Source organism: Prinia subflava, chromosome 6 (genome assembly GCF_021018805.1).
Source record: "Prinia subflava isolate CZ2003 ecotype Zambia chromosome 6, Cam_Psub_1.2, whole genome shotgun sequence".
Lineage (NCBI taxonomy): Eukaryota > Metazoa > Chordata > Aves > Passeriformes > Cisticolidae > Prinia > Prinia subflava.
The window spans coordinates 19,559,261-19,583,069 of record NC_086252.1 but is presented as its reverse complement, the minus strand read 5'-3'; the positions used below and the strand labels follow the sequence as shown (position 1 = coordinate 19,583,069).

At 37.9% G+C, this 23,809-nt stretch overlaps 1 protein-coding gene across 1 annotated transcript in view; it reads left to right on the top strand.

Annotated features, from left to right (window-relative positions):
* Positions 1-23,809, top strand: part of MYO3B (myosin IIIB) — a 222,531-nt gene that overhangs the window by 29,826 nt on the left and 168,896 nt on the right. Inside the window, exon 8 of the mRNA XM_063400539.1 lies at positions 10,844-10,989. Coding sequence (XP_063256609.1) covers positions 10,844-10,989 — 146 coding nt within the window. The remainder of the gene's footprint in view (positions 1-10,843; positions 10,990-23,809) is intronic.

Genomic DNA, 23,809 nt, shown 5'->3' with positions numbered 1-23,809 from the left:
CCAAAGAGATGAGATATTTTGATCTGAAAAATTTTGACCTGAGAACACAGCACACATGTAACCAAGGTATGTTATGTGCATGGCATGTCAAACAGGACCAGGTGTAGCTTTGAACCAACTCAGTACCATAACCACAGTAACCCATATCACATTTATATGCCTGTGTGAGACATGCCAGGCTTCGCAGGTATGCCAAATCTGCAAAGCAGCTGTAAGGTGCTTGGATCTCCATTATGCTGTTGTTGAAATGGCTTTTAAATGGCAGGTTGCATAACATGCTTGCTCAAGTCACTGCCGTGGTTCATATAAATGACAGGTTTCTAGTGATGTGCAAGATGCAATTTACTTTATTTCTGGAGGGAACTTTCTAATATTTTTAAAATATGCACCCAGATTTTTATGTGAAAGATGGAAGATTAGGACTGCACTAAAATGAAAAGGTGTGCGTGTTTATTAGGAAGAATGTTTTCTAGATGAGATTGTGGTGAGATCAGTAAACACTAGAAAAGCACTTAACTCAGTTTTTTGTGCTCATTTGCAAAAAACCTTCCTGCCTAAAGGTTTTTGACATAGGATAGAATTTACATCAAGCCCAAAAATATCATAAAATAACTGAACAGGAATGAAATGTTACTAATCAGGGAAATAGAAAGTATGAAGCTGCGTTTTTTTGTGGTTTTTTTTTTTTTTTTGTTTGTTTTTTTTTTTTTTTTTTTTTGTTTTTGTTTTTGTTTTTTTTTTTTTTTTTTAAATTGGACTTTAACTATCTATATGTGGAACACTGGTACCTCGGTCAGTGCATGAGGTAACCATGGGATCTCATCTGGCAATGAGAAAGATAGATTTAATCTGAAGGGAGAGTGAAGAGGGGAGATGAAAAAGCTTGCCTTGACAGAAGAGACTACAGTAGTGTTTCAGAGTAGAATAAAGATGACAGGAAATATTTTCCAATGTAAACCCCAGGAAAATAAAACATGGAGAAGAATGATGCAGGATGTTTCAAGCTGACAGATAGGAATAACTAGATATAAGCAGGAGACAAATACATTGGAAACTGGAATGACCAAATCAGCCTGGGTCATGAATGGTCTGTAAAATGAAGAAAACCATATTTTCAGATTAAGTTTGCAATACATATCAAGGGGATTACATGGCATGGTACTTGAAATAGCAAAAGTTCATAGGAAAATGGCAGTGACTGAGGGTGGTGTAAGGAAGACGTTCAACTCAGTGTTCTTATTGGCAGCACTCAAAGTAGCAGCTAAACTGCTGAGTTTTTAAGCGACTCAAGCATCTTGGCTCCTTTTTTTCTGATGACTCTGAGGCTTGTTTAGCAGTATCAGGGCAAAAAAGATCTGTCCTTGAGCATTTTCTGAGCAGAGCTTGTGATTCACAAAAAATTTGCTGAAGAATGAAAATACAGGTAAAAATTAGGCTGTGAGGAAGCAACAGAGAAACGTGACAAAGATAAGTCAGTTTGAGAGCAGCTTTAAAGTAGACTCACTGAAAATGAATAATTGCTGTTTAACCTAATTAATATTTTTTTCATATGTACAACTGTAGACTCTCAGAAACTAAAACACTGAATACAAGCATACCAATAAAAGATAAATAAGGCAGGATATTGTTAGTATGTTTAAAGCTGCCTATTACCAAACACTTAAGTTACCTAAAATCTGCTTCTATTGTGCTGAAATAAATTGTGTTATGTGCTAGCAGGATGAATCAGATTTAAAGCTTTTGTACTGAACTGCCTTAACATCTGTGGCTCTAAACCTTAACATGTCTTGTTTTCAACTTCCAGTGCACAACTGATCAAAATTTAGTTCAAATAGAACTGCGGATTTCTTTTTCCACATTTCTTTATATGATTAGATTATCATGATCCAGCTGAAAACTTGACTTTTGAAACAAGCTCAGTCAGCATATCACAAAATAACAGAATCACAGAGTCAAGTAGAAAAGACCTCTGAGATCATTGAGTCCAACCTATGACCAACTATTATGTCCACTAGACCATGGTGCTGAGTGCCCTATCCAGTCTTTCCTTAGACACCTCTGGGGATTGTGCCTCCACCATCTCCCTGGGCAGTCCATTCCAATGTTTAATCACCTTTGCTGTGAAGAAATTCTTCTTAATGCCCAACCTGACACATCCTGACCTGACCATCCCTGACACAGCTTAAGACCATGCGCTCTTGTCCTGGTTCAGATTGCCTTGAAAAAGAGGCTGACCCCCACCTGGCTGACCCCCCACTCCTTCCAGGGAGTTGTAGAGAGTGATGAGGTCCCCTTGAGCCTTGTCTTGTCAGGTTAAACACCCCCAGCTCCCTCAGCTGCTCCTCACTGTACTTGTGCTCCACACCCTTCCCAGCTTCACTGCCCTTCTCTGGACACACTGCAGTACCTCAATGTCCTTTCTGACCTGAAGGGCCCAGAACTGGACACAGCACTTGAGCTGTGACCTCTCCAGTGCTGAGTACAGGGGACAGTCACTGCCCTGGCCCTGCTGGCCCCACTATTCCTGATACAAGCCAGGATGCCATTGGCCTTCTGGGCCATTTGGGCACACATTGGCTCAATTTCAGCTGTCAACCAGCACCCCCAGGTCCTTTCCCACTGGGCCACTTTCCAGTCACTCTGCCCCCATCCTGCAGTGCTGCGTGCTCAATCCCCTCATTCAGATCATTAGGAAAGATATTAAACAGGACTGAGCCCAACACTGAACCCTGGGGGACAGCACTAGTGATGGGACAGCTGCTGGATGCAGCACCATTCACACCACTCTGGGCCTGGCCATCCAGGCAGTTCTTGAGCCAGTGAGGAGTTACCTGTCTATGCCATGTGCTGCCAGCTTTTCCAGGAGTATGCTGTGGAGATTGCGTCAAAGGACCATCAAGTCCGGGTGAACAATATCCACAGCCCTTCCTCATCCACTAGGGTTTATCAGGCAGGACCTGCCCTTCCTGCGTGCTGGGTCTGATCCCTTGGTTGTCCTGTGTATGCCATGTGATCGCACTCAAGATGATGTGCTCCATGTACAGGTATATGTACATGTTTGGCCCAAATTTAGTTTTAAGAATGGAAATAGAAAAAGATACTTGAAGTCAGAAAGAACTGGAGAAATGCTGAAGATAATTTAAAATTGCTGGGAATATGCTGTTATATTTTGCTGATAACTGTTAAAAAATGACACTGGTGAATGTACAGTTATATTTTAAAAGGGATATAATTAAAACATAGTAGATCCTTTGAAGGATTAGGCATTGAAATATGACATATGACACATGAAAGGCTATAGCAAAGGCTGTGATACTGTGGTAAAAGTGTACGAATTCTGTAATAATGAGTTAACCAGAGGTAAAATCTTGGATCTGTTTTCCTATTTGCAGAGATATTTCAGATGTCACAATATTATTTAAAGCTGTCTCAACTCTGTGTTTTGAATATTTGTTACCATGCTGGCAGGAGGAAGTAATGATCAGTAAGATTGCCCCAGATTGCCAAAGTTTCCCTTTCTCCTGCTGAATCAAGGCATTCTTCTGGGATAAATTCAGTACATCTGAGAATCAGAATAAATTTCCAAAGTGTTAGAACAGTAGGTGACTAGTTTAAATTGTCTTTCTTTTCGCAGTGTTCCTTTGTATTCTTTTTAAACTTGAAATCTGATCATGTGTGTGTGTGAAAAATGAATAATATTTGCATTGTTTCAGTATGCAGTTGTGTGTCTGCATAATCTAATGAAAAACTAACAAAAGTACCTGGTGAAAAAGCACCTAATAAGTATCTTGCATTACTGCAGTTTAAAAATATACAAAGAGAAAAATACAATTTTCCAAAAACCTCACAGTAACTTTTCTGCTGAAGTCAATATTTATTACAATAAGAGCTGCATTCAATTCTTAGAATTTGGGAAAAGTTAATTTAATTGTAAATACATTTAATGTGTAGCTAAATACTGAATTGGGAAAACAGCATAGAAAAGATTATTCCATCACTACTTACCTGGACTTATTGAATCATAGAATCATAGGTTTGGGTTGGAAGGGACCTTAAAGGTCACCTATTTCCAAGACCCCTGCCCTAGGAAGGGACATCTTCCACATGACCAGGTTGCTTAGAGCCTCGTCCAACCTGACCTTAGACACTTCCAGGGATGTGGCATCCACAGCTTCTGTGGGCAACCTGTTCCAGTGCCTCAGAGTAAGGAGCCTCACCACCCTCACAGTAAAGGATTTTTTCATAATATCTAATCTGAACCTTCTCTCTCTCAGTATCTGGCAGGATTAATCAACAGTGAAATATTTGAAAAATTCCACACATTTAAGGGGTAAACATAATAAATGTAATAAGCAAATGTTAATGTTGAAGGTAAGTAGCATTAAATAATTTGTCACATAGGTGATACTATATTAAGCCTAGGGTGAAAAGGAATTTCCCTGTTGACATACATTATGAAATGACATCCTGTTTTTCAGGAGCTTAAGGTGCTGGGACACTGCAGTGTACTGGCAATTATTTTTAGGAAGTATTCGCTGTCCTCTCGAAGTGCAGCTCTGGGTTTGAGTGCAGCACTCTGGTTCATGTGGAACTAGGTGTAGGCCTGCCAGAGAGGAACTACACAAGTGTAAGTGTGGGAAGGCATGGGGGAAGAGTGGGAACAAGCTCTAAATAGATAGGGCAAGACTGCATGGATAAACTGAGGGACATAGAAGTGAAGTGATTTGCTTAAGAACTTCTAGCAGGTCAGTGGCAGAATGTGAGGTAGAATTAAGTCTCTAAATGGCTGCACGTGATTGAAATGCCTGTGACTCTGAGATGCCACCTTCTGAGAGCTGACAAATGATTTTTAAAAATATTTCTTTTTCTGAATACAGATTTTTATTTCTTTAAAGAAATGAAGGAAATTGCCTTTTCTGTCCTGATTTTCCCTCTTCTTTTTCTTGACTCAAACTGAGTCTTTCAGAAACTGCTGTAGTAAGGAGTTATATTAAGTTGCTTAAACATGCATAACGAAAGCAGTGGATTTAGAAGGCTGAGTTGGAATGCAGAGGTTTCAAACTTTGAATGACATTACAAACAAGAGAGACAGAGAGCACAGTGGGACAACACTGCGAGCTCTCCCTCAAAAGCTGAGTTTAGCAGAATGCATCCCCTCTTGCTTTGCCTCCAGGAGAGCTGACCTCTGCCTGGGCTAGCATGGCAGGTGAGAGGTACATGGCAGCTGCAGGAAACCTCAGGGAACATTGCCAGTAACGTTGATGACAGAGCCTTAGTCTTGTGAAGGGATGTGGAGGAGTTGCTTCTATTTTGTTTTAACAGCTATGGAGGGGTTGTAAAGCTTTCATGTAGGGTGTTTAAAGATTTAAAAGACAAATCAAAACAACAAGCCCAAAATGTCAGAGCAAATCAGTTCAATACCACGTGGCTCTGCACTGAGTTGCCTACATGAAATATGTTTGCTTAGGAGGGTGGAGTTGGCTCTTAGTTTTTGGTTTCTTTGTGAAAGACCATTTGAAAATCTGTGTGAGGTGTGTAGTATATATACTTACTAGTCAGGAGTAAAGCTGTGGATCAGAAGCAAAATATGTCAATTTTATTATTGTAAGCAGTATTGAGTTTGTGATGGTCTCATGGTATAAAAGCAAGATGTATGTGCTTGAAAGCCGGTTTTTCCTTACTATATCATTGGATCCAGTAAAAGGTATTACATTTCCCTACAAATGTAGCCTGTTGCCAGATCAGTCTAATGGTCTCAGGAATATTACCCTTGGGTGAGTTAAAAATAAAAATAAAAATTGATTACTCACAGCTGGTAAAATTTGACTACTTGACATATAATTAATTTGCAATGAATCAATATTAATTGTGGTAATTACTTATAGGACGTATTTAAAATGTTATTTACTACTTATTTTGGGAACATTTATAACAAGGTAATAATTTTCTGATATACCATGGAAACGTTTGTATAATGATACAAAATAAGCAACTGAAATCCAGATAAGAAAATGTAGGAATATGGAACCAGTTTCAATCACAAAATTGCTTTTTCTAAAACATATGCTTGAAGAGTGGAAGGAAAAGAGGGAAAGAGGAAGTGACTGAGAGATAGAGATGGATAAGTATCGCATTGGTTTGTCTAATTCAGTATCCCCAGTGCTGCTATGTGCTATCATGAAAGGCTTTTTTGGGTTTGGTACACAGGGATTAGAAGAATATTTCATATTCTATTTCCAATGTAAACAAGTGAGGTTGGGTTGTATAGTGTCAGATGGAGCCAGAAGTTCATTTGGTTTATTTCACTTGACTGGCACAGCTGGCAATCTTGTTTTGCTTGCAGCAAGGGTGACAACTTAGTGCCGTGTTCATTTGCATGCAGAGTGCTTCTCAGCAGTGCTCGCACAGCCCCTAAGCTGCTTAGGTGGCTCTGTCAGCTGAGCCCAGCAGCACCTGACTCCAGCAGCAGCCGCAGCCTCGCTGACTGAGGCTCCTTCCTGCGCAGGGCCAGCAGTGCTCACTCTCACTGTGCTGCACTCGTCTCCAGGCAGCACATCTGCACTGCTGCTGTTAGCGTGTGCTTGCAGCTCTGCTCTGTTCAGACACTGCACATACTGAGGCAAAGTGGAAGTAAGTTCACTTCTAATAACTCTGGGTAAACTTAAAAGGGTTTGATGTATTTTGCTTCACCTAAACGTGTATGGCTTCCTCTCTGCACAAGTCGGTATGACCGCTGTCAAATAGTTCTCTGTATTAACTGTTCTCCTTCTTTTGAATCCACCTTTGATCTGCTGCTGCACTTGCTGAAGTTCAGAAAAATATTTGTATTGATTTCAGAACAAGCAGAATTGTATCCCTGAATATAAAGTTTTCTTGTCAGGGTGTAAGTCATTTTGACAAGCTCTGTGCATTTTTGTGTTTCTGTACAAGTTATAAATCACACAGAATACCTAGGCACTGACTTCTCTAAATTCCCTCCACTTAATGTGACTGATTTGTTTATGTACCATTTTTCCAGACCTGTGAATTCCTTATGCCCTCATTCTGTACCAGTGTGACCCTCAGCACAATTAGTGTTGACAACTACCATCACACTTGCTGTTTCTCTGTCTGGTGTTTGAATGCTTTTCAGCCTACAGCAGTATAACTGGGCATGAAATTGTGATGAAATTACAACTAAAACAAAAGATGACAGCCTGTCTCCTTAGCAACCCAGGCCACTGTGTGCATGCAGCCAGCCAATGCTGAAGTGAAAGACTTGGTGTTTATTTCCATGATGTTTACTAGCAAATCTCAGGACTAGCTACATCACCCCCTGAAGCTTTGCCATGAACGTAATGTTTGCAGCAAAGCAAATTACATCTTGTTTCACTTTTACTAGCAGGGGAGGATTTTGCTGGATTTAAAATTGGTACAAATGTGATGTCTTTGCACGAGGAAGAGAAAGGGAGTAGCATGTTCTTCAGTTTCAGATCGTGTCTTCTGGGCTCTCTGTCTTTGTGCCTCACTGGGCAGAGCAGGCCTTAGCAGTGTTGAGTGCTCAGCTCCAAAACTCCAACGAAAAGTAGAGATGTTTCAAAAAACACCCCAGTGTCTTTGAGTTCTTTATATTCCTCAGGAATATAAAGAAAGTCAATAGCCTATTCCCCTTTTGTATTTGACTTTTAGAGATTTTTGCTCTGCAAGGCGTAGCAATAGTTTTCTAGGCAAAATAGGACTGGGTCATTCCCAAGGACTTGGCTGGCTTGTAAACTGTGACTTAGAGAGCTCTCTCTTCTTCACATTGCAAGAGAGTGTTCTCTGCTAGTCAACACATAGAGTAAACTGTTGATGCACATCTTTCATGAAGGAAAAAAATGATAAAATTTTCTTCTTGCTTTAAAAATTGAAATCAGTGGCATCTGCGTTTCTCCAAGGAGTACGTAAGTTGGTAAGATTCTAATAATAAATTCCACAGAAATTGAATATTTGTTTCAAACCAAAGTGATTGTTAAATGCATGTACATTCTACATACTGGGTGAAGAGAGTAATTAATTTTGTATTTTTGCTATTGTATCCACTTGTGAGGATAATCTCATTATGGTCAAGCTAATGGTCTAACACATACTGGTTTGTATGGTCCATTGGCTGAATTTCTTTTTTAAAAAGAATATATATTAAGGGGAATATTTTTTTCTAAAATAATCACCATAGTCTCTATAATAGAGTAGAGGAGAGTCTAATGGCCTCTAATTCCCCTTGGTTAGAATGGCAGTATTTTACCATAGTGTCATTATACTGCCACGTACTGGGGGTGTGTCTGTTAGGTGTGAAGCAGAAGACACAAAGATATGTTATACATTCCTTTCTCTTTGGTACACAATACACTGCAAAGGTGAAAAAGCTCTAAGACTTATTAGTATAGTTTGTTAAACTTTGTAAGACCAAGATATACAGCAGTTTGTCATCGTCCTGTAGAAGCAACTGTGATGTGCTTGTAAGGAAAAATCATGGTATCTTTGAATGTGGGAGACCAGCTAAGTGTGTGGCATTGCTGATGAAGTCCAGTGTGACCTTGAGCAGCTCCTTCTTTTCCTCCCTTTGAAAATGCAAATGTATTCTTCTGCATCATAAAGTTTGAGAACAAATTGACAAGTATTTGCTAAGGACTCAGCACACTGATGAGACCCAGGCAACTTCCAAAGTAATCTCCAGGAAATGGGCTCTAACACAATTTATACTAAGCAGATAAATATTTTTCATGTGTTAAAAAAGGAAGGAGAGCACAGTGCGTGAAGTTAGCCACATATGGATAACCTTCCATGTCATGGCCTTGGAAGCCAACTTGGAGGATTTTTTTTGAGGAAGTGTTTTTGAATATACAGATTATTTGGGGAACTATATAAAAATACCCAAAATGAACAAGAACTTTAAGCTTCCTCTTCAATCTCTGAGCAAAATTTCAATGGTAGCTTCTTTAGAATATATTATTTAAGTATCTCTGATGGATCGCTACACTGATTTCCCAAATTTTTGCATTTAATTTTTTTTCTTATGAATGATATAAGAAAATGAAATTATCATAAAGGCCTCTGAAACAGGGATGTGTTTTAAAGAACTCTGCTTGAGCTGTGTAGAAGCTGTCTTCTGTCCATATTTCTTGAGGTAGAGTCATCTCTCTGATGAGATCAAGGCTATAGTGAATATTTTGAAGAAATAAAAATTATCCAGAGCTTTTATTGAAGACATTCTGTTGAAGAGAATGGAGATGGAGAAATGATCTTTGTGTGACAACTTTGAAAAACACAGGATTAACTAACAAAGCTCTGCCTCTTCAAGTTGAAGGAAAAAATCTTAGAATCCTGTTTTGCAGTGCTTACTTTCATTTTTCCCCTTTCTCTGGCATACTATCTGGAAAAATTGAGGAGAAAGGGTGATCCCATCACTTGTCAAAACATTAATAAAAAATTTGGGAGTGTCTTCATTTTCCTTGACTGATTTGCTCTAGTAAAAGAAAAGGAATTAGCAATTGTGCAACTTTAATGCAAACCTCCCCCCCAAATATTTCAGTATTATTTTAACTGTGTTCAGCACCTCCGCTTTCTGATAAAATGAATGATGAGTGCACTACTGTGGGGTCATGAGTCCCAAATAAGAGACAGACAATTTGCATGGGTCTGTTGGTTAGAATCACGACCAGAGTCAGGAATGCCTTTGTTAGGTGCAGTTTATGGAGAAAGTAATGAAGAGGTTAAGTTGGAATTGGCAGCTTCTCCAAGAAAGGGTTTTTTATAACAGGTCTCTGCCAGCAGCTGCTCGAGTTGCTGACTTGCATGTTGCAATCTGTGCAAAGTGTTGTTCCAAACTGAAGCCCTAACACAGGAATTCAGAAGTAATACAGAAGTTAAAAAGATATAAAATCTCTTCTAGAACATAGGTACAGTCACCCTAGGATGTATTCTTTTTATCTTAAGTACAAATTATTAAAGATACTTAAAAAACTATGAGAAAAACCATGGAAGTTTATACGAGCAATATGCAGGGATCCAACAGATTTTCAAAATAATTGTTTAATTGATGAGATTTGGGAAGACAAACTCAAGACACAATTCCAAATCATAATAAAATACAGCGAAGCTTCAATTTTTGTCTCATCCCTTTGTAAAGATAAGGACTAAATTTAAGCTTTGGTTTGAATCTCATATTTAGATTAATCTGACATGAATAGTTGGTGTATTAGAAAGTGATCAGTGAATTGGCTGGAAGTGTGCATTAAGTTTGTGATGTCAAACAGTTCTGATCTCCAAGGAGAGATTCCTGTTCACTTCCATTTTTCTTGGACAAGGTACATGGTATGTTACCCAAGATTTTTTAAACTACTCAAATGTAGTAAATACAATACAAAACAAAACAAACAACAAAAAAGGTAGAAATTACTGATGGAATATCCTTATGTAAAAACCAGCTGTGCAAAATGGTCTATCCTCATGAATAGTCATAGATTTTAATAAGAATAACATCAATAGAGTTCTCTGCTATTATAATAGGTTTCTGTAAGTCATTCTTTCAAAAAAAGGATTTAATATTGATGTTCTTTGTATAGATATTTGAAGCATCCCATGGAGCTTAATGTATTTTTTAAAAAAAGAGAGATTGTTTTAAAGAAAACCTAAGGGAAGTTCTAATTTATTTTTACCTTTTTGTGGTGTTTCTTCTGTCTGGTATATACAAGCAAAAATGTTGTGGATCTGATAGCTACATAGAATTCTAGACATGACTCAAAGAAGTATTTTCACGTTATATTGGATGATGTGAATTGTAAATTAGATTAAAGCGTTGGTTTCTCTGCCTCTCCTCTGATAGGTCATTGCTTGTGAACAACAGTATGACTACTCATATGATGCTCGATGTGACGTGTGGTCCTTGGGAATAACAGCTATTGAACTGGGGGATGGAGACCCTCCTTTATTTGACATGCATCCGGTGAAAACCCTTTTTAAAATTCCAAGGTATGGCACTAGATGGCTCTCTTCACTCACTGGTTTGTTCAAAGGCAGTCTAGTCAACGGAGAAATATTTGGTAAATGTTTGTGCTTCAAATCCTAAGAATCTCTTCTAAAAAAGACAATAAAAAGCTGTTAAAGATTTTTTTCAGTCTGACTTCTACAATAATTTTTATTTAGAACTCCTTGAAATCATAAAGACTAATTTATTTTATTCTTACCTTAGAATATAAAATCATATTAAATCCAGGTACCTTCCTTTCTCTTAGCTACTACTGATGAAAACGTTTATTTCAAATGGAGAAGCCAACATTTGTTACTGTTAAATAATGTTTTCAAGTATTATTCCCCTAGAGTCTCAGGCTTGCCTTACTGTAAGAAAACCCACAATTTTGATGGTGCTGTGAAGTAGTCTGGCAGTTTCAGCAAGCTGTAGTCATAATTTATTTTTTCATTTACCTGAGGATGTTAAAATGTGAAGATTTGGATTGTCATCCATGGACAATCCAATATGAATTTATTAGATTGGATATGAAAAAGGGATATAAATTTCTTTCTATATATAGTCATGTAAATTAGCTGTATTATTTCATACTGTCTATATTTGATTTCATTTGTTTTCATTTCATTGAGTCTTCCTGAATAAGTTGAGATTGACAATGCAAAATAGAGTTTAGCAACAGAACATTTGTAATAATTGAAGAAATGTAGAAATTGTCCATCAGTGATTAGACTGGCATGTACTAGTCTTTTCCACATTTTGGCTCATGAAGAATCACCACTGACTTAACAGTTTAAAACCTTCAGTAATACAAGTGTTTGACCTTTTGTTATCTACTCAGTTATCATAGGCTTTTAAAATTTCCTCTGATTGCAATTTGCATTTCTGATTAGGTCTATTTATATGCAGATGTGGTTGTGCTGGGTTCTGGCTCATACAGTTATCTCCTTCTCCCCAGCTCAGACGTGAGCTACCACGACTCTTTTCAAAATTACTCCTACTGAAGCAGCAGTTGATCTTGTTGCCTTTTCATGAGTGTAAAATGGGTCCAGGCAGTTAAGGCAAGGGAGGCTTCAGATTGCTAAAACAATATCTAAAAATTTTATCAGTGCTCAAAACAGTTTAAAAGGACTGAAGTGATACAGAAAGTAAGAGCAAGGAATAGGAAGATACATAAAGTAGAGCATGTAGAGTCTTTGATCTCTGTCTACAGATTACCTCTTTCTCTATGTGCTGTTGCATCTCTGTATGACTTAGCAAAACAAAAGTGAATTGTTTATCTGATTAATCAAATAATGTGTACATTTACCAAAGAGGATAGTATCAGTTTTTAAGTCAAGATATTTTCCTCTGCTGTGCATTGTATGAGCTATAGCCACGCTGCTTCTAACTATGCATTCTTATTAGATGAAGTAAACTAGGATGAGTGCTGGATGGCATGAGCACCTGGGTATAGGAGACAGAGCTTCTCTCCTGGTACTTGTTTGAAATCAGTTCAGAGGGATAGCAAATATGACAAAAAAGGTGCATTCCCCTCTTAGAGTAGCTTGACAGTTCAGAAGTATTCTCAGAGCAGTTCCTGATAACTAGGCTGAAATGCACACATTTTCAACAGCCTTTTCAGCATGAGCACTGAGGCTCTTCTCAGACTGAAAATGGTTCTGAGCACTGGGTGTTGGGTGTGCAGCAGTGACATACAGAAGCACTGGAGCTCACCTTCTGAGACTGTTCAATCCCAAATCATCTGAGCACAGTTATGGTTTGACTGTTGTTCCCTACAGTCAAGCTCCATTTTATCTGGAAGTGCAAAAAGCTTCTGCAAATAACAAACAATAAATGTAATGGGTAATAACAAGCAGTAAACATAATGGACTATTGATTCATTGATTTTTGTATGTGATTTCTGTATGTGTTCTCCCAGGAGAATTTTTTGTTGGTTGGGCTGATTTGACTGTAGTTTGGAGAAGTGGTGACATTGCTATTTACCGTAAAAGACACTTAGACATCACTCAGTCAGAGAGTTATCCAGAATTAGTTCCTTGTTTGCTTACGTTCTTGACTCCAGTTGATCCGTATTTTTGTATTTATGCTGCCTTCTGTGTATGAGACTTGTCTGTTTTCTGTCATGCGAGTTTCTTTACATTAACAGAAAACTTTGCAGTGGTTTTCAGGTTTTGTTATCAAGCACGGTTTAATAATCTGTTTTCATGAATATTTTAAAATGTTAGTAATGGCAAAACTTCCAAAACTAGATACAGAAATCTCTGTGTGTGTTTCTGTAGACTCCTTCCATTCTCAAATAGTTAAGTTTCTATGTCACTGGCTTTTTTTCTAGTGAGAGCCAGTTAGTGCTTTTAGCCTTGGCATTGAGTTTCAACATAGTGAGCAGCAGAGCTAGACCTTAGTCTTAAATGAGTATAATTTAAATCAGTGAGTCTTTACTTCGACTTTACAGGATTTCAGTCAACCATTAGATGAATTAATTTTGTACTGGCAGTCAGAGCAGTTGCATACCCCCAAGGTCTTTGGAGATGTCTTCTTGAGTAGAACTCAGGTCAAGGACTTCTGTTAAACTTACTGCATCCAGATTCATGTCTGTGTTATGTAACTCAGACCAGGGATGGACTAATCTCTAGATGGAATAGCTCAGAGGTCGGCAAAGGAGCACATTTTTGGATGCACCATAGAGTTCCAAAATGTGTTATATGGCACTGTGGGAAGAGGAGGCCTCTTATGGCCATTTAAATTCAGATTTTTTTATCATTATGTCAAGCATAAAATGTGATTGGATACTGAATTTATCTCAACAAAGTAGCTTATTTCTAGAGGACTGGTGAACCCTCAGAAATCACTGAGTGTTTCAACTTGGGCATGGAAGGGTGATCCCACTGTGCTGCATTTCCCTCAAAGCCTGACTAGTGTTTAGCAACAAGAGATGCTAGATACTAAGTGTTTTTGAAAGACACAGTGGTTTTTTTAAGGTGTCTAAGTATTAACTTCATACTTTTGATAATCTGGCTTGAGCTGTGAGCCAGATCTTCCTGTGGTTAAACACTTCCATTGTCCTACAAAAAATGTAGTGTCTGCAGCAAATATGTGATAGCAAAAGTGAAGTGAAAAAGAAAATGCTGGTTAATTTTTAAGTCAGATGTTATTTCTATGTATATTATAGATTTAGAAAAGAAGGGGATACAAGTTCCTGGACTAATGCAAATTTAAAAAACCTCTTGAATTCATGAACATTTTGTTATATGATACTGTTTGCAGTATCTTGGAAACTGTTGTGATAGCACGTGCATGGGAGTTTTCTTAAAACTGCTAATGAGAAGTAGGCATTATCTTAGAGCAAATGTTAATGTTCTGTTTTGCGATAATGCACATATTCTCTCTCATCAAAATGGATTCTTGGATCTAACTAATAAATCTCCTGAAAAGGGACCTCCAGTGCCTAGAGATAAGAGATAAATCATACAGAGAAGACAGTGAACCATGAAATTATTCTGTTAACATGTCATCTGCCTAGAATATATTTTCAAATCTCCAACAGAAGGGTCTAAATTATAAAAGGAAGGTGGCCTAGCAAAGTTGGTAATTTGGGAGTTGATACTTTTAACCTCTTCCATCTGCTGTCACTACTTAGGTGTGTCAGTTTTGGCAGAAATATTACAGAAAGATCCTCAAATACCATCAGATCTCAGCTTTTTAAAGTAAAATAGGTCCATAAGTTCTTCAAATTATGTTACCTTGTGAGAAATGTTACATCATAGCAGTACTGTCTCTTGAGGTATCATGACAAATCACTGGCAATTATTTGAAATTTTGAAAAGTAGCAACTATAAAAAATAGTGGGGCAGAGAGGAGATAAAGAAGGTATATTGTAGTCTGGAAAGGGTGAGTGGGGTGTATGTACCAGTGTAAAGTGAGGATTTCAGATCATGTTACAAAGATCCTGCTTTTCAGGATTTGTCTCTTCTATAGTCTTTTATAGTATTTTTTGTGGGGACATGGTAAAGAGTAATTTTTCTAGGTTACACTGACAGCTGACACTTACTGAAATTAAACCAAATTCTCCACTCATGACTATCACTCCATCGTTCTTCTGAGAGCAGTGGAAGGCATCAGTTTTAAAATTGATTGGTGATAAGAAATGGCTATTTGATTTTCTAACTTACAAGACCTGAGAATTAAGTAAAATTTCATTTATTATTTCTATGCTTCATGTTAAATAGCCAGGAGTGGGATGGAATTGAACTTGTGAGTAGTCATTGAATGGTGCAGTTCTTCACCTGTGCTGTACTGTGTTGAGACTTACAGCTCTTATGAGTACATATTAGTTTGAATTTACTGACGCTTGACTGCTTCAGCAGCTGACTTGCATCCAGCAGGAACAAAGCACCTCCTACCCCATTGCAACTTCAGCTTCATGGTAGTTTGTACATAGGCAGTATCTTTGTACTTTCTGTACCACCATACACTCACCTTTTATGCTGGAAAATAAACTCTGAAAATGTTGTTCAAGAGTATGCAATTACTGTCATTTTTAAGATATGATCATGTCAAGAGAGAGAAGAGATAACAGAATATAACTTCAGGAGATAGAGGGACTGTGGGACAGCCCCTTGCACCTTCACTTTGCTTTGTTGTACACATGTGAGGCATCTGGTGTACTGCAGGTAGTTTCTGAACAGGTAGGATCCATTGCGGGGACATTTTAAATATGAACATTTTCTAACATAGCCTTTCATATTGCAGCCTCTCATATTCCAATTTTTCTGTAATTTTGCCACCTGCTTTGGTATTGACATGATCCTGATATCATGTAGCATACATTGTTACTGCTGTTGCTTGGAATGGTAAAGAAACACAAGTATGTGTTGTAGGATAATAAAGCTGAGAGTTGATTGCTTTTGTAAAACAAAATCCAGAAGAATTAATACAATTGTAGTTACTTAATATGAAATGTTTAAGGTAATTGAAGGAATGTGCTGGAAATAGTCTTATGGTAAATAAATTGACATTAGGAATAGAAGTTTCAGAGCATAATGTTGTTTATTTCTGAATAGGAATGTGAAGGGCAGTTACAGCAATGTGACTGAACTACTTCAGAAGACCAGATTCTGCCTGTGGTTATAGGTAGGGCATCGTGGTGTCTGTAAAAACTACGTTTAACTGTCTGAGGAATAGGCTGACTTTTATGCAATATTCTATTGTCTGACACATTGGATCTCCATTATTTTGGAAATTGTATTTTTATAGAAAATTCCAAATACTAAAAAGGTAAGGTGACATGTTACATTTTGTGAGTAGAACTAAATGTCCTTGGGATTATCCTTAGTTGGTGTATGAACAACAAATCAATTTAACAATAGTCTATCGCCAGGTGAAAAAAGAGATGGGTCTGTGACTAGGCATTGGAAAGACCACTGCTAATTCTTCAGGAGGTTACAGACTTGTCTACAATCTTGGACCAGTGAAACAGGACTAGATTTTCAAAATTATTTAAGTCCCCAAATGTGTCATTGGCTAGCTAGTGGAATTTCCAAGAAGCACTTTGTATTTTGTTTCTGTTACAATGCTTTAAATCTCCATTCTGTGTTTGATTTTTTCCAAAGAGTTCAGGATCACTGGTTTCACAGCAAGTGAAGCATTGATGTGTTTTTGAAAATGTCAGAAAGTGTGTGTGCTTGGCTGTATTTTCTTCCATAGAATCACAGAATGGTTGAGGTTGGAAGAGATGTCTGGATATCATTTTGTCCAACTGTCCTGCTCAACCTGAGTTATCTGTAGCAGATTGCCCAGGACAGTGTCCATACAGCTTTGGTTATCTGCAAGGATGGAGACAACACAACTTGTCTGGGCAACCTGTACCAGTTCTCAGCCACCCTTACAGTGAAAAAATGTTTCCTGATGTTCAGGTTGAACCTGCTGTGTTTCCATGTGTGCACATCGACTTTTGCACTGTCACTGGGCACCACTGAAGAGAGCCTGGCTCAGTTTTCTTCCCACTCTCCCTTCACGTATTTCTATATTGATAATACCCATTTTGAGCTTTCTCTTTTCTGTGCTGAACTGTCCTGCCTGTCTCAGCCTTTCCTCGTGTGAGAGGTGCTCCAGTCCCCTGGTCAATCCTGGTGACTCTTTGCTGGACCTTTTCCAGCAGCTTTGTGCCTCTCTGATGCTGGGGAGGCCAGAACTGGACACGGTGCTCTACACGTGGCCTCACCAGGGCTGGCAGAAAGGAGGGGCCCCCTTTCTCAGCCTGCTGCCCACACCCCTCCTAATGCAGCCCAGGTACCACCAGCCTTCGTTACCACAAGGGCACAGAACTGCCTCATGTTCACCTTGGTGTCCACTGGAACCCGCAGTTCCTCTGGTGCAAGGCTGCTTTCCTGTGGTCAGCCCCCAGAAATACTGGTGCAGGGCTCTGCACTGCTTCTGCAACTTGTGAGGTTCCTGTTGGTGCATCTCCAACCTGCTGAGGTTCCTTCCCTTTGGATGGCAGCACAACCCTGTGATGTATCAGCCATTCCTCACAGGTTGGAACATGAGGAAACTTGCTGAGGGTGCACTTTGCCCAATCATTAATGGTGGTGCTGAATGGGACTGGACCTTTTCCCCCCTGCGGCACACCTCTAGTGGTGGATGTAATTGTTTGTATGATTTGGCAGTACAGGCACAAAGTCCATGGGAAACAGTTTTGTACTACGAGGACAAGGTATTTTAGTATTGTTACTATCCTTTTGTCTCAGAGTGTGCAACAGTGCCAAAAGACTTCAGGGCAAGGGCTCTGCCCTTTTAAAGATATATGGGAATCACTGATTCATTTCTAACAGGTATATGAATTGATGGAAAGTCAAATGCATCCTTGGGTTTGAATATCAGATTCAAATAGATTTGTGCTAGGGTTTAAGAGAGTAATGAGTAGCTTGTAGTACTGTCACCTTCATTATATCATCTTTACTTAAAGAGCAGAGAGCTGTTTCTAAGACTGTACCAGGTATGCATCTATAACTGGGCTTTTAAGTCTGGCATGAGATCTAGCAATTTAAGTGTATGCAGTTAGCAGCTATATCATAGCAAAATGAGGTCTGTTTTCCATTTACCTTATGACACTTTAATATATTTGAGAAAGTGGTAGAATATTGTAAGTATTTTTATACATTATGTAAGGCAATAGGGAATCAGCCCTAAAATTAAATCATCTTAGTGCAATTTCCCTCCTTTCCTTCCTTTAGCTGTTCAGTTATCACATAACTTACCTACAACTGCCTGTTTTTCATTGATTTTGTCTTTCTTTCCTTTTTCTAAGTCATTTACAGATAGAATTTGATCTTGCAAATGCACTCTTTGTTCATATGTATTCATAGCCTAATTTCAGCAAGTAATTGTAATTTGTGCTCTGTGGCTTGCTGTTGAATAGTCTGTTGTAAGCATTTACTGTTTCAGCTGTTAAGGAGGACTTCGCCTGCACAGCATGCTTCTGATTTTTGATTCATTAAGAGTCTCTTCTCCAACTGGCTTTCTCATTAATAGAAGGGTATTGTTTTATAGATGTATTCTTTGGTGCTTATTTAAACCAGACTGTTTCACCAAACCTTTCCTATCAGCATAGTTGTTGCTAGAACACAGAAGAGCTAAAATGTATGCAGCTGAAATGAATTCATCAGGAAACTCGAATAATCATGAAAATAAACATGCTCTGCTCTCAACCATTTTCTGAGCAAATAACAAAGAGTCACTTCTGATGCTCTCTGTTACTCTCTGTGCTGCACTCAACTGTCTCTGAACCCTAGGTAGAAGCTGAGATGCCTGACAGATGTTTTTAGTCACTCCATAGGCAGTTAATTTTGTGCATTAAATGCACATAAACTGTTTTAGTCATCCAGTTTCTAAAGTAAATTATTACTTTTCAAAATCCATTGCATAAGTAATAACAGACTGCTAAGATACTGGGAATGCCATTTTGTTTTGCTCTAGTGGAAAATTTCTTGCTGACAAGGTCAAGCCTTGCAGAGCCCTGAGAGCAGTCATGTGATGAAAGGCACATCCAGCAGGAGGAGAGGCAGGAGATGGACATCTACTGTTGTCTCCTTCAGAAGTGAGGATTTGAAATATGGTTTAGTTAGATTTAGGACACAGAGCTGACCTACCAAGTCTTGCTTTTATTATTGTAGACTAAAATTATGTTGGTTTTAGTGTGCTTTCAAAACTGCTCCCTGTTTCTTGATGGGACAACATTAGTTAACAGCATTGTCTGTAGTTGTCTTTTGGCAGTAATACTGTCAGCATAATCCTTACACAGAGTACATACTGATTTTTAAGGGGCTTCGTGCTGTGGTGCACAGTAAATTGGAGGTTGCAATGGAGAAGATGTAGCATGGCTGCTTTGTATTTCTAGTGCAGCAGAATACTTGTGCTCTGCATTTAAAATGAGATTGAAGATTGTGAGAAAATCTCACAATAGTTAACAACCAGTTTTCCACCATTTACCCCAGAGAATAGCTACCTTTCAGATAGATAGCTCATGTAATATTGCTTTGTCCTAAGACATTTAATGTTCAGGTATTTTTATATGGTTTATTAATATATGTTGTTATAAAGATAAATTCTAGGATATTAGGATAAAAATTAGGATAAAAATAATAAAGATAATTTAGGAGTCAAGTTGCTCAGTAAAGAACTAGGTAGCTATATTTTCAACATATAAGCCTAAATCATTACCAGAGGTTGCTGAGAGGCTGCTGATGCTTAATAGATAGGGTTTAGATAGATTACCTGCAGTACTAAACAATTTACTGGGAACAGAAAATAGGCTTCCAATACAGTCTAGAAATGAAACATCACAATTATTTGAGGTACTCTGTAACCTTGGAAACGATTGGGAGCAGTGACATCAGCAACAATTATGTGCTATTTTGTCTTCAGTTTATCACCAAGGTAACCAGAGCAGGTTTCCCTGCTTGAAATTTTAAGAATGTCGTGGTCTGGTATTAACTGAACATTCATGAAGCAGACTAGTTAGGGTCTGTTAAAATTGCATTCTACTTCCCTTTTGAAATGATCCTTCAGGATTTAAATTGTGTACACTCCTCTGTTTGTTTGGGTTCCCCCCCCCTATTTTTTTTTTTTTTTATGAAACAGCTGCAGACAAATAAAGCCATAGCTACTGTGGTAAATTCTCTAAATACTGGAAAGATTAAAAATTTATTTCCTTATCGATTCCTTTTCGTGGGCCCCAAATACCAAGGATTGCAACACAAAAGCTGCAAATAGCACAGTGTTATATTTGGGCATGGGATTTACTCACAATGGATGTTCCCTCACCGAACTTCCTTGAGTGGAGCTCTGCATTAAATTCTAGTTTCACAAGAGACTTGTATTCAGTGCTGCCAGAGGAAAATACTGCATGAGTGATTCCCTCAGACTTCCTGGCTGTCAAACATCCATGGTCAGCCTACCTTACCTTGTGGTTGTGCCACATGATAAGCATCTTCATGCTTAGTCCAGAGAGGTGCTTGGTTTTTTGCAGTGAATTTGGAAAAGGTGATGTTTGAATTAAAGTTTTGTTGCATGGTAGAAAAGCTGTACTCCTCTTTTTAATTGCTTTCTGATTGGGATGTTGTGTGGTGTCAGAGCCACGATGCTGACAGGCAGGTTACTCACACCATACAGTCTCTCATGTGTGTGACTAACTTTTAGTGAGAGGTGTTTTATATGAAACGGTGATAAAGCTTATCTGTCAGTCATTGGAGGAAAAAGAGGAGTGCAAAAAAGTTGCTTTTTTTTGAAGTCTGGAACACTGTCTTGGGTGAAAGCCTTTTCAGTGCTGTAAATATTCATTCATAAAACTTCATATTTTTCTGATGTCTTACCTTGTAAAACATTGCCTTTTTTTGCATGTCTTCATCCCTAGATTGCTGCTGATGCAAAATATGCACTTGTGCCTGTTGAGTTATTGTGCATTTAACATGTGGTTTTGCAGGACCATTGGTGTGCATGCAACTTGCCGTACTTGTGCCTTGGAAACACAAGTTAGATCTTAATGTTTGAAGGAAAGTAACAAAATTCTGTTCTGGTTTGTAGTCTTTCACTAAAGAAGTGAAACTTCATTACACACCATTAGCCTTTTGGGGTTCCAAAATAAACTTTATAGCCTATGGTTAATACTGGAGTTCAGTAGCCCACATCATTTATAATGAATTGACCCAAGTAAATTAAATTAGATTTTTGCAAGAAAAAAATATAATCCCTTCACACAGTTTGGTATTGCAGAATGAATAAGACACCTTGTACATTTCACAGTTCCAGAGATTTTCTTGGCATGTAATTGAAAAACAGAAAATTGAAAAACAGCCTTTTTTCTATTCAAAATAGAATATTGATGTTCATATTTATAAAGGAATTAATTCAATGGCTGATAGAAGCAGAAGAAAAAGAAAGTGAACTTTTAAAATACTAGCCACATTCTAGCAAGATTGTAATTATCCTTGGGATTGTAATGAATGTATGTTGATTATTTTTTGGTAATACAAAGTCACCAATGCCTATGTGCTTTGATCTCTAAAGTAATTTTCAGAAATATGCAATAAAAAGTAATCACACTATTTGCAAACATATTTGGTGAGAAGGAGCTGTGCTTTCAATGGTATTGATTTGCTTGTTGCAGTTATCAGTTTGATTAATGTTAAGATTTTATGCAGTATATTTAATCATTACTCATGATTAGTGCTGTAATAATGCACTACACATAACTGCACATTTACTATTAACAATTAGTGGCGTATATTTCTTTCATATCAGAGATACAGTCATAAGTTGGAACTCATAAAATTTTTAAAGAAATATTTATTGGAGTAGACATTGGTTATAAATCTTTATAACTATAGTATTCAGAGAGTTAATAATGATTTCAGTGGGTTTATTTCATGATCATGAAACACCATTTAGATTTCTGTTGAACTGCAACTTCTCCCAAGAGTTGCTACAGGAGGGTGCAAGTTTTCACAACTGTCTTGAGGTCAAGGAAAAACTCACAGGCAAGACTCTAGATTGTGCATTCTCTGCAGTGAGGCTGCATTTTACATAGGAACAAACTGGACTGCAGTCAGATTAAATGACTTTGCAATGCTAGGTTCCCAAATGTTACAGTGCTGTTTGAAGAAACAGCAAGCAGGGAAAGGAGAAAAGAAAAAGAAAGGAAAAAGAAGAGGGGGAAGGTGGTAAATAATGATGAAGGCCTGGTGAAGTGGCCTGTAAGTAGTTTTTGTGCTAAGATTCAGTATTTATATATGGCTAAATATGATCTTGGGAGTGCAGGGATACAAAGCAATGGCCATGTTCAAGGGCTGGATTTCAAAGTGCTGACTTTCATGAGAACTAAAGAGTCCTTCCTGAGAATTGACTGAAAATGGATTTGAAGTGTGAAGACCTGAGGAAATAAAGCCTTGAGAAACCTGAGCCCAACTCATAGATGATCCTGCTTTGAGCAGGAGATTGGAGTAGAGATCTTCTTAGGTCCTTTCCAGCCTGTGTTAGTTTGTGCTGTGGGGAAAAATGTTCACTTCGTTCATATAGGGGTCTTAGGAGGAATTTAAGTAAACAGGATAGTTTACTTACTCAGCCTGAATAAACGATTACTGGACTAATTTGTCTGGTGTTGTTAGTAACCCTTAGAAGTTTGCATTGAAAGCATGAAGGTATAAAAGCTTTCAAGAGTAAAAAATGGTAAACTTATCAAAACCAAGTGAATTTTCCAAGGCAGGTGTAATTTTTTTAGAGAGGTCTATATTTGCTTTATTGAAAAAGTGCCAAAATTTTTATAGTGTATCCAAAACAGAATAAGAGGCAACTTGAACATGGCCTGCTTTTCTCTACGATATAAGATCTCTAAGATATAAGATCTTTAAGACTGGCATTTTATTCTACTTGGCAAATGAATGTTGAGATCTCATAAATGAAAGCTGTATTTACAAAAAAAAAAAGAAAAAAAGACTCTATGAGAACAGAGGAAGCAACTCTTGTGCTCTTGGAAAACGAACACTAACTTTTCTTTCTGAGCAAACCTTTCTTCAGTAGCTTGGAGAGTGAGAGGGGAAAGGGACATTTCTCCTTTGAGTGAGTCGATATCTCTGCTTTGGCATCCAGCACCAGTCTCTGAGAGCATTAGGAAGAAAATAGTAGAAATATCTCTCATCTTTCTACCTGGCTGACTAAAGTGATTGACTTTATGCAGTTTAGTTTGGTTAAATCAGCTGAAATGTAACTGCTAGGTTTCTTCATTTTCGATGTAGTCAGATTCCCTCTTACCATACTGTTCACATATTAGTACAAATGCTGGATAAAGATGTTTTGAATTACAATAAGGTAGATTCATTGGGCAAGCTGATGATCCATGATCTGGTGCCAGCTCACAAACATGTCAGACTTTTAGAGCAGGCAGCATCTGCTTGAACTGTCTGGGGAGACAAAAGGACAGAAAAAGTCTTATATTACAACAAAACCAGAGATCTGACTTGATGAAAGTGTAATTTTCTTCTTTGTTTAGCCATTCTGTGTGTTACTTAAAATTGAGTGCTCGTGTCATTTTAACAAGTATGTTAACATTTCAACAATCACCTTAGTTACTCATAATTAATTACTGAGAGGAAATTCAGGAAGGAAGAAATAATTGTGATCCATATTATACCCTCTCTTTTTATTGTAGATGTATTTTTACTATATTTTTACTTCTCTATCCTCTAGTTTTGCCTTTGAGAGTTTTGTTTGTTTGTCTTCATCATCTTTTTTGTCTCTCATTTTTACTTTTTGCTCTTCTCACTTTGTTCA